The sequence below is a fragment of the Argentina silus genome, assembly GCF_951799395.1.
Source record: "Argentina silus genome assembly, chromosome: 19".
In the NCBI taxonomy this organism is placed as follows: Eukaryota; Metazoa; Chordata; class Actinopteri; order Argentiniformes; family Argentinidae; genus Argentina; species Argentina silus.
In genome coordinates, this window is record NC_139673.1 from 13,486,634 (window position 1) to 13,496,845 (window position 10,212).

The window sequence follows — 10,212 nt, forward strand, 5'->3', positions numbered from 1 at the left end:
CAGGCAGACAAACATGTTACACCGAATTATAACCACAAGAGACAGTATGATACTCTTATTCTTCCAAATCTTTTTTATTCAGAATAATTTTCTCATCCGTGACATAATTCCATACATTTTCCCGTGTGATAACAAAATAGTGTGGCGGTATTTCCATATATCGCTGAGGAAGAATGGTTATAAAATAATACTAGGTACATACAGTATCCTTCAAAATCATAACATTCCTTTAAAATATTGGCATTGACTAGGTTTAGTTTCTAATATAAATACAAGACATCCATAAATATTTCTGAAAGGTCTTTGACACCAGTGGTGAGAGAGATATGAGAGAGTTCTGACTATATCCATCAGTGGTGGACGGTGATGTCCTATAGTGAAAGTTTAAGGCCATTTTCAACTGTCATTGGCAAAGAGTAGACAGCCGCACCCTGAACGTCGGTCTGAAACAAAAACCCAAACGTTTTATATACAGAGGAGAGGGAAGGATTGAGTGAAGGAAGGAGGGAGGGAGGGTAGAAAGAGAGAGGTAGGGAGTTTAAGAGGGTAGACAGAGACAGAATGAGACAAGTCTTGTCCAGAGATTCCAAAGGGAGAGGGACATGACTTCTGAGAGAAAGTGACACTTAGGAGGACCAAAAAAGCTCAAGATCTTTGCTTAATCCTAATAGTTACAAAACTCAAAATGGATGATTACTTTACATAAAAGATGGCATGGCAATGTCACAAAGCCATGCATACTCAGTTTCAAATGAAAAGACATATATGTTCTTTATTAAATGATATGATAACCTGACTCATACATACACTATCAGACCTTGTACACTACATATATTTCTGACATGAGTTATGATTGTTTTTCCTCAAATGTAGAATCCCAGACCTCTTCAAATCAAGGAAGAGATGTCGACATTACAAACACATTTCTGCAGGAAAAACATGCGTCCAGATTGAAAAAACCCAGATTGGCCTTTTCGAGGTCTAAGAATTACACTGAATACAGTGGTGAGAAAACACACATTCACACACATTCTCACACACACATTCTCACACACACATTCTCACACACACACACACACACACACACACACACACATTCTCACACACACACACACACACACACACACACTTCAGGGTTAAAAAGCTATTTCAAATTCAAATAGACCGAAACTAAAATGAAGTGATCAGCTTCCAAACGACTGTCTTTATCTTTACTCTACACGACATGCATACATTTAAAATACATCAGGGAGAATAATAACATTTTCATATACTTATATTGCCTCTTTATAATTGTGTTATGGTGTATGTATGTATATTTCTACAGCTGTGAGGTCATTCAGGTCATGTAGGTCCAGAAGGGCGCAATATCAGAACGTTGCAAGTAAATAAAGAAGAAACGCCACGTACAGTATAGATCAAACCACTGCTCTCCATTCCACGTAGCACATACACAATCATAACTGTTCATCTCTCTATAGGGCCTCAGTTCAATCAATTGCAGATAAAGGGAAACAGCACCGCAGGTTCAGAATGTTTATGCTGCATGTCAAGGACAGGTGTGGAAACACCTCCAAAACATTCTGAGTGAAGCTGCAGTGCAGTCAACCTTTACCTGCAATTGATTCAATCGAGTCCATCAAGTCAATCCATAACTGAACAGATCCCCCTCACCTTCAGCCACTTGACACACAGTGAGGTTTGAGGAGGTCAGAAATGTGGTGGTTGGGTTGTAATAATCTCTATAAAACACCACAAGGTCAGGTGTGAAAACGCAGGGAGCCATTGAATATAAATGGAGAACGGAGGCCCCTGGGCCACGTAGAACAGAGTCTGCTGCTGTAAAATGGACACAGAGGACCACTTCACCTGGGGTGTGTTCAGACAGGTGAAACGTTCACAACGTTGAAGAATTAAATGCAATGTACTGTAAAGACATGACTCCCTATTCTACAAAGACAGACAGACACTCACACTGTACCTGTTCTACACAATACATGTCTACGTGAACATCCTGTAGCATCCCTCTTCAACAGGCCCCGGTGTTCCCAGGTAAGATAAGGTACAGATCGAAAAGGCACCTGAATGAGAGTGTGGCAACAGTAGAGGAAGCAGGGTTGTGGTTCAGGTTCAGCTCCACACAGAGACATGGTTGGAGTACTGTAATCCTGTACTGTAACCCTAACCCTGGTGATAGGACTCAGTCCGTGACCAAGTCCTGAATCCTGAAGTCAAGAGGCTCTTACTGAAATCGCAAACAAATCTACAAACTCGACATGTATTCTTCACTGCCTCCCACTGCTCTGGTTCGTGGGTCTGTGCGAGTTAGGTTGCCCAGATCTCAAGTTCTTCAGGATTCTGGTCTAGTTATGGACTGCCAGAACCAAGCAGCAGACCCTGCTGTGGCCCTCAGGAGGTGCATCTCCAGCACCTACAGTAGCTTCATCTCCCTGTGTCCTTTTCATAATCTTCATTGATACACAAGGACTGGATAGGTCAAAGCAAGTTTCCTGGAGTGGAAGTACAGTATAATCCACCATATTGCTTTCACCTATCCGGCGTTGTCATATCAGACGATGGAGAGGAGACAAGGAGAGGAGGCCAGTTTAGACTATTGGGATGCAGGAAGGGAGTATGGTGTGTAGTCTCCCCTTCCCCGGATGGACTCCATTGTGAAAGGTGTCATTAAGGTGTTGTGACATTATTTACAGTGTTTGAATGAGATATGTGCTGTCAGCTACACTAATGTACAGTTCAGGCGTTTGCTGGCTTGGTAAAAAAAAAACACAACATGTTTTGATGACATGTTTTGATTTTAGCAGTTGGTGGGTCAGATCAGACGTGTGATGTCCGAGTGACCATGTGTAGTGACATGTATGACCATCCATCTTTGCCTGGGTATGGGGGTGTGTGTGTGTGTAGGCGTGTGTGTTGGGGTGTGTGTGTGTGTGTGTGTGAGAGACACTGTGGTTCAACTGTGTTTAGAACGGCGTGAAGTCAGCAGGGTACATGATGGGGAGCCAGTTCTCTGTGAAGGTGGCGCAGTGCATCCATCCCAGGGACCTCATCAACTGAAATCAACAGGAAGTGAGGTCATGAATCGGAAAGCAGACTTGACTGTCAACAGTAAGGCTATCATTAGTCAGTGCTATGGAGATACAGTGAAACATGGAAAGTCGACTAACCTGGATGCAGTTCCTCAGGTTCTCTTTGCTGGGTTTATCTTCTACAATCTTGGAAGCGTACTTCAGGGCTCTGCCATACATCTTATTGACTAGAGCGTGTTTGTAGGAGAACGTTAACACCTAGAAGAGAGGAGACAAGACCAACTACATTCAGCATATTGTATGAAGAGAACAGACCAAAACAATCAAATAATCCAGTAATATCATTGTCCCAAGATTCAAAGTCCTCTACATTGCAGATGGGCTACGCAGATCAGCAGATTGCTGTATAACATTGATGTGATTTCTCAGATGTTTAAACACTCCTCCAGGCGTTTAGGAATCTGATCAGTCTTTGCAGCTTGGCTTGGCAACGCAGACTGGAACACCACCAACATGTTCCTGAACTCCTCACCTTGGCATCAGTCAGCTCCGCCCACTTCTGCACCTCCCAGAATGTGTCCGTCAGGGAATTGGCTCCGTCCTGCTGCGGAGAGTCATCAGAGCTGCCCACCTCGGCCTCTCCACATCCCTCGATAGACTCCCCGGGCTCCCCTGCCCCTGCACTGGCCCCGTCCTGAGGGGGCTGGGGCAGGAGCAGTTGGTCTGCCAGGGCAGAGCCCTTCCTGCACAATGCGTCCAGCAGGGAGGATTTCTGCTTCTCCATGTCACTGCAAAAACACAGATATTCAACTACAGTTTCAATGCATGGTGAAAGAGATACCTATCTAAGTCTATACCTAAATATTCAACATGGTACACATCTATAGTAGAGAACAGTACATGCAGGGAGTAAAAAGCAAATAAGACAGGAGAGGACAGACACATACACAGACAGACACACAGACACATACCTTTTGATGGTGGCAGCGTCAGGTCGGGGGTCGGTCTTCATGGTCAGGTAGACAGCCAGGGCAGTCTGGTCGATCTGAGACAGGACGATGTCAGCAGCCTCAACTATCTCCCCCAGGCGCTTCAAACGCTCCTGGAGAGACGAGAGTAGAGCAGGTCAAACACAACTACAAATACAGAACAGAAATAGGTATATCATCACAGAGCTAAGGGGTCACATCTGTGTGTGTGTGTGTGTGTGTGTGTGTGTGTGTGTGTACCTTTTCGGAGTCCAACTGGTGGAGTCTCTGTAGATGCAGGGGCAAGTAAGATGAGAAGCTTTCCTTCAGTTCATCATACAGACAGCTGTTGTCCAACCTAGGAGGAGTGGAGGAAAGATGGAGAGAGAGAGAGAGAGAGAGAGAGAGAGATGTAAGAGTGAAGGCATGAGACAAGGGAGAGTGTAAGAGACGGGAAAGGACAGAACAACAGAGGACAAAACAGTCCAGTAGACAGAGAAACTCTCACTTTGTCATCCATTGGATCTTCATGTCTCTTAGGGCCTCTAAGAACTCCTCCTTCACATCTTTCTCCTTCTCTCCATCTTTCTCCTTCTCCTTCCCTCCATTCTTGGACTTGTTGGGTGCAGGGATCAGGTGGTAGACAACTGGCACGATGTCCTAAATAGACACACACAGAATACCCAAAATGGTTGACCCACTGACTTCACCTACTCTGGACTTCATTACCCAAGAGCCTCTGCTTCCTCCCTGATCGAAATTCAAATTCATGGGACTGTTATAATGACGGACAGAAATCCAATCGCACTCTTCTTGACCGTGTTGAAACCAGACCCAACCAGTCAGGGCCAGACAGTGTATTCATAGTTTTCGAATGGCGTGTCCAACGTGTTCAAGTTCACCAATGTTGCAAGTAGCGCCATCGTGAGAGATAACAAATCAGTGATTGTATAACAGTTGTATTGGTTTTTTTGTTACACAATTCACAGGTGCAAAAACTGATCACTCACTCAATTGATACACTAGTTACCCACAAATATGGCGGCAAGACATCTTGCGTGACATCAGCGAATACTATGAACATGTCAGTTTAAATGAACACTGCATGATGTATTGGATGTAGTCTATCACTCTTGACCACCAGAAAAGATAGGACTTAACATGGGACAGTGAAAATGGGAAATAATGTAGAAAATAATGCAGATATACTGTATATTAGTATAATGGTGACTATACTAAGCATTAGTGACTCTAGTATATCTGACACATTTAAAATTCACGTAGTTACAGTGCTGCTTGAAAGTTTGTGAACCTTACAGGGATGGTCATTATTTTTGTATAAAATATTAAAAAGAACTCATAAAATCTAAACCCCAATTCGTAATAAAGACATTCCAAATAAAGGACACAAACCAAAAAATCGGATATATTTTCATTGTTTATTTAACAAAAACTCATGTGTGCAAAAATATGTGAACCGCTTGTGGCACCTCCATTAGCAGCGTTAACTTGGAGTAAACGTCTCGTATAGCCACTAATCAGTCTCTGACATCTGTTTTGAGGGATTCTTTGCCCACTCCTCCTTACAGAACTCAGTCAACTGAGTGAGGTTTGAGGGGTGTCTGGCATGAACTGCCCGCTTCAGGTCCTGCCACAGCATTTCGATTGGATTTAGGTCAGAACTTTGACTTGGCCAATCCAAAACACAAATCTTCTTTCTCCTGAGACATTCTTTGGTAGATTTGCTTGAATGCTTTGGGTCATTGTCTTGTTGGAAGACCCATTTTCAGCCCAGCTTTAGCTCCTTGACTGATGGCTTGACGTTCTGTTCAAGAATCCCCTGGTATACCTCAGAATTCATGGTTCCCTTAATGATGTGGAGTCGGCCAGGTCCAGAAGAGGAAAAGCAGCCCCAGATCTTGACATTCCCACCACCATGCTTGACTGTTGGGATGAGGTTCTTTTGGTGGTAGGCAGTGTTGGTTTTTCACCAAACAGAGTGGTTTTGATTGTGACCAAAAAGGTCAATTTTGGACTCATCTGTCCAGAGAATGGACTTCCAGAAAACTTCAGGCTTGTCCAGGTGGTCTCTGGGAAAGTTAAGACGGGCAGTTTGGTTCTTTTTTGACAGCAGAGGCTTCTTCCTAGCAACCCTCCCATGAATGCCATTTCGATTCAGTGTTCTTCTTTTTGTTGAAGCATGCAGTTACCTGAGATGCAGCAAGGGAGGTCTGCAAATCTCTAGATATTATGTTTGGGTTGGCTTTTACCTGATTTATTATTTTTCTTGTGGTTCTTGGGGATATTTTGGAAGGGTGTCCACTTTTTGGAAGGGTGGCCGAGTTGCTGTTATATTAAATGCTCTCCATTTGTAAATTATTTGCCTCACAGTGGACTGATGGAGCTCAAATCTTGTTGAGATGATTTTACAGCCTTCCCCAGACAGATGTGCTCTCACTACCCTCTTCCTGATTCCCTCTGAGATCTCCTTTCCTCTCAGCATGGTGTGTTTTGCACTCACCTGTATGGGTAACATTCACCTGTATGGGTAACATTCACCTGTATGGGTAACAAAACTGACCAGGTTTCTTCTCTATTTATCAGAGTCACGCCCAAACTCTTTCCTAAAGATCTCTCCTTTGATTGGTTCATTTGGTACCCAATTATTTACCCACTTGATTCTACTTAACTACTTGATTTAACCAATGCAACTTGGGGTTCACTTATTTTTGCACCCGCACTAATTTCTTTATAATTTAGTTTTTCTACTACATGCATGATTCCCTCTAAACCAACATATGGAATTGGTAAATATAAACCTGCTATGTAGGATAAAAAAAAGATTGGTTCTGATTAAATAAAGATTTCATGGTAAAAACAAAAAAAATCTATAATTGCACAAGGGGTTCACATACTTTTAAGCAGCATTGTATATTGCCCTTGTATGTGTATATATATATATATATATATATCACACTTCATAGCAGTGGTTCTAGAACATCAAATGCCCTACATTCTGACAGTGATTATAGAACATGATATGCCCTAGGTTTTTACATCCAGTACCTTTTTAAATTTTCCTTGTCGTTTTGCAGAGGCCTGTCCCTGGTGGTCAGAATAACACAGAGTAAGAAAGAGAAAACAGGTACATAGGAGTATACTCTCTCTCTCTCTCTCTCTGACTCCCTTTTCTTCGCTGTACGAACCTCTCTCTTACCCCAAAATGATAGTGGCAGGCAATAACTTCATCCTTGTTTTGTCATCTCAATGGACCAAATTGACTGATTCAGTTACACAGAGTGAATGGAGCTCATGGGTGGTGGTGGCATCTTTTCATAACAAACAGCACCATCTGGTGGTGGTCGTTCGTACGTATAATATTTCTGCCCCATACCCATCAACTGTACTACAAGGATCAAGCTCAGCACCCTGTGTCTCCTCCCCTCTCTACGGCAATACTGCAGTCATAGCTAACACAAACAAAATGGCAGACAGAGGACAGGCAGATCAGAGAGGACAGTTAGGTCTCTCTGACCAGGTTCACATAGAAGCAACACAATGCAGGAGGTTCAGTAGACAGACTGACAGCCCATATCAGATTATCTTAAACAGATCATCTGCAACTTCAACAAAGACTAATGATACAGACAGCAGCATCCACCAATCAAAGAGGCCTGTGAGGCAGAGGGAAAGTAGAAAGCCTCACCCACTGCATACACAGTTCCATGGAAAGCAGCAAAGCCACAGGCAAGCAAGAGAACAAAACAAAAACAGTGACCAGCAAAGCTTTTTGATTGGTTGAGATGGAGGATGGATGGGGCCTAAAATGAGAGTAAGCCAATGAGAGGGTTCCAAGCTAGTGATTGATAGCAGAAAGGGCCACTCACTGCTTTCTTGCCAAACTCGCCCTTGGGCACGACCAGGGAGCCCGTCATGTAGCATCCTGGACTCGTCCCCTTGGGGATCCTGGGGGAGAGAGGACATCACACACAGTCACCACTAGTAGAACACACTAGAGACACTACCAGAACATCATAGACACTACTACAGCATACTACACTTCTAAAACATACTACAAACTACTAGAACAAAGTTCATTAGGTTTATTCAGATCCCAATCACCCAAATCAAAAACATACAATCCTACACAGACAGACAGACATGGAAACTGTGTACCAGTACATGTGTTGAATATCAAATAAAAATGCTAAAATAGCTGTATTTACTAGTCTTTTCCAATACAAACTTGCTGTGTCCACCCTGACAGAACTGCCCCCCCAAGTAAGATGGCTGCCAAATGGTTCCATTCTAGAGCATCAGATGTCTATGACATCAGCCTATCTAGTGCTCTACACCTACGGTCAGAGCGGCTCTACTTACTTGTCGTCGGGCAGGGACGTGACGTAGAAGGGCTGTGTGGCGCCAGGGATCAAGGTGAGAGAGTTGGCCTTCTTTTTGGCCATAAGGGCGGCACGGTGCGTCTCGTACACGTCCAGGGAGAGCGTGGTGGACAGGCGGTGGGACACCACAAACGGCAGGTCCTTCAGACGCTCCAGCTCGCTCGACTGCTCGTGACGCACCTGCAGGCGCACCGTGTAGTCGCCTTTCTCCAGCTTCAGAGAGTACTGATGGACAGATAGAGAGGGGGGCGGGGTTAAGGGACTTAACTGTGAACTTTATCAAGTCATTGTTATGTTGTACTAGTGGTTGTGGTGATGTTCTTTGGTGGTTGTGTGACTGCTACCTGATTTGGGGGGGGGGGGGGGAGTTTAGTATGAACACGGAGTTGTGGTTGTGTTACGGTCAGGTTGTGGTTACCTGGTGTGGGTAAGCGTCTCCGGAGCCCAGCAGTCTCTTGTTCTGGTCGAACAGCATCCAGAGCTGGCTGTCAAACTCAGACTCGTAGAGCAGCTCACACAGCATAGGACAGCTGGGGGTCACCTCTCCACTCTTAGGCTGGGCAGAGGGGGGGGGGGGGGGGGGGGGGGGGGTAGAGGTTACACACAGACACAGACATGGTGTCTCTCACACACGCGAGCATACACACATACAAACACACGCAGAGCACGTTATGAGGGTAGAAACCCATACTGACGTCTGCACATTGATTTCTGGCATGCTGTACATTTCCCATTGAGATGAACGCATGACTCAGGTACCTGGTGAAAGTTGTAGGTGAGGATGATCTCGTAGAGCTGTCGGCTGTTGGGAAGGACGTCCCTGAGGCCCAGGGCTTTAATCTTAGAACTCAAGGGCCTGGAGAGAAACAGAGCGCAATGAGCCTCTGTCTTCGCAATATACATCTACTGAATAATTATTATAAGCAATATGCAATGGTGAGTCTAGCCTCTACGTGACTTGGCGAGTCCTTGAGGGTTGTGTGAGCGTGTACCTGAGGGGCTGGACCCAGGTCTTCAGGGTGATGCTGGGAGACACATCCTCATAACGCAGAGGAGACGACACCTCGAAACTGGAAACGCCCTCTGAGGCGTGCTAGGAAAAAGAACAAGAAATTAGGAAAAAAGGAAGGGATGTTCACTTGGAAAAGTGTATACTAGTAGTATGTACTCACTATGTGTGAGGTGGAGAGAGGAGTGTGTGTGTGTGTGTGTGTGTTTACACTTACTATGTGTAGTGGGGAGGGAGTGGTGGCCAGGCCATGGAAGGAGATGCTGTAGTCGACAGTGACGTCACCAAGGCTGGCCCACCAGCGAGCGATACACAACTCAACCGTCCGCCCTGGCTGAGAGAGAGGACAGACGCACACTGTCAAACACGGCTATTTCACACCTAGCTAGATACATCAGAGTGTGTGTGTACGTGTACGTGTACATGTGTACGTGTGTGTGTGTGTGTGTGTGTGTGTAAGCCTGTGTGTGTGTCAGTACCAGCACAGGGAAGGCCTCGGTCAGTGAGCCTTTCTCCAGTAGAGAAGAGAACTTGTAGAACTCGTTGGCTCTGTAAGCCCTCTGCTTGACCAGGTGGACTGCATGCAGCACAAACTTAGATGACACGTCACCCGAGTGAGATGTTAACACGATCTCTGTAGGGGAGAGAGGGAGGGAGGGAGGGAGGGAGAGAGAGAAAGGGGGAAAGAGAGTTGACATGAGAGTGTGATACAGAGAAGAGTGAGGCCGAGAGAGTTGAATAATAGAGGGTGAGGAAGAGAAAGCAGTCAAGGGAGAGCAAAGGGAGAG

At 45.0% G+C, this 10,212-nt stretch overlaps 1 protein-coding gene across 2 annotated transcripts in view; it reads right to left on the reverse strand.

Moving 5' to 3' along the window:
- Nucleotides 1-75: 75 nt before the first annotated feature.
- tpp2 (tripeptidyl peptidase 2) overlaps nucleotides 76-10,212 on the reverse strand; it is a 15,849-nt gene continuing 5,712 nt past the window's right edge. The window contains exons 16-29 of one of the 2 annotated variants that reach the window (XM_083691485.1): nucleotides 9,904-10,058; nucleotides 9,642-9,758; nucleotides 9,408-9,508; nucleotides 9,175-9,271; nucleotides 8,834-8,971; nucleotides 8,396-8,640; nucleotides 7,903-7,981; nucleotides 7,082-7,120; nucleotides 4,524-4,675; nucleotides 4,277-4,373; nucleotides 4,019-4,149; nucleotides 3,580-3,835; nucleotides 3,186-3,305; nucleotides 76-3,071 (exon numbers count right to left, since the gene is read on the reverse strand). In XM_083691485.1, coding sequence (XP_083547611.1) covers nucleotides 2,982-3,071; nucleotides 3,186-3,305; nucleotides 3,580-3,835; nucleotides 4,019-4,149; nucleotides 4,277-4,373; nucleotides 4,524-4,675; nucleotides 7,082-7,120; nucleotides 7,903-7,981; nucleotides 8,396-8,640; nucleotides 8,834-8,971; nucleotides 9,175-9,271; nucleotides 9,408-9,508; nucleotides 9,642-9,758; nucleotides 9,904-10,058 — 1,817 coding nt within the window. In that variant the 3' untranslated portion in view covers nucleotides 76-2,981. The remainder of the gene's footprint in view (nucleotides 3,072-3,185; nucleotides 3,306-3,579; nucleotides 3,836-4,018; nucleotides 4,150-4,276; nucleotides 4,374-4,523; nucleotides 4,676-7,081; nucleotides 7,121-7,902; nucleotides 7,982-8,395; nucleotides 8,641-8,833; nucleotides 8,972-9,174; nucleotides 9,272-9,407; nucleotides 9,509-9,641; nucleotides 9,759-9,903; nucleotides 10,059-10,212) is intronic. The other variant, XM_083691486.1, reaches the window with a different exon arrangement.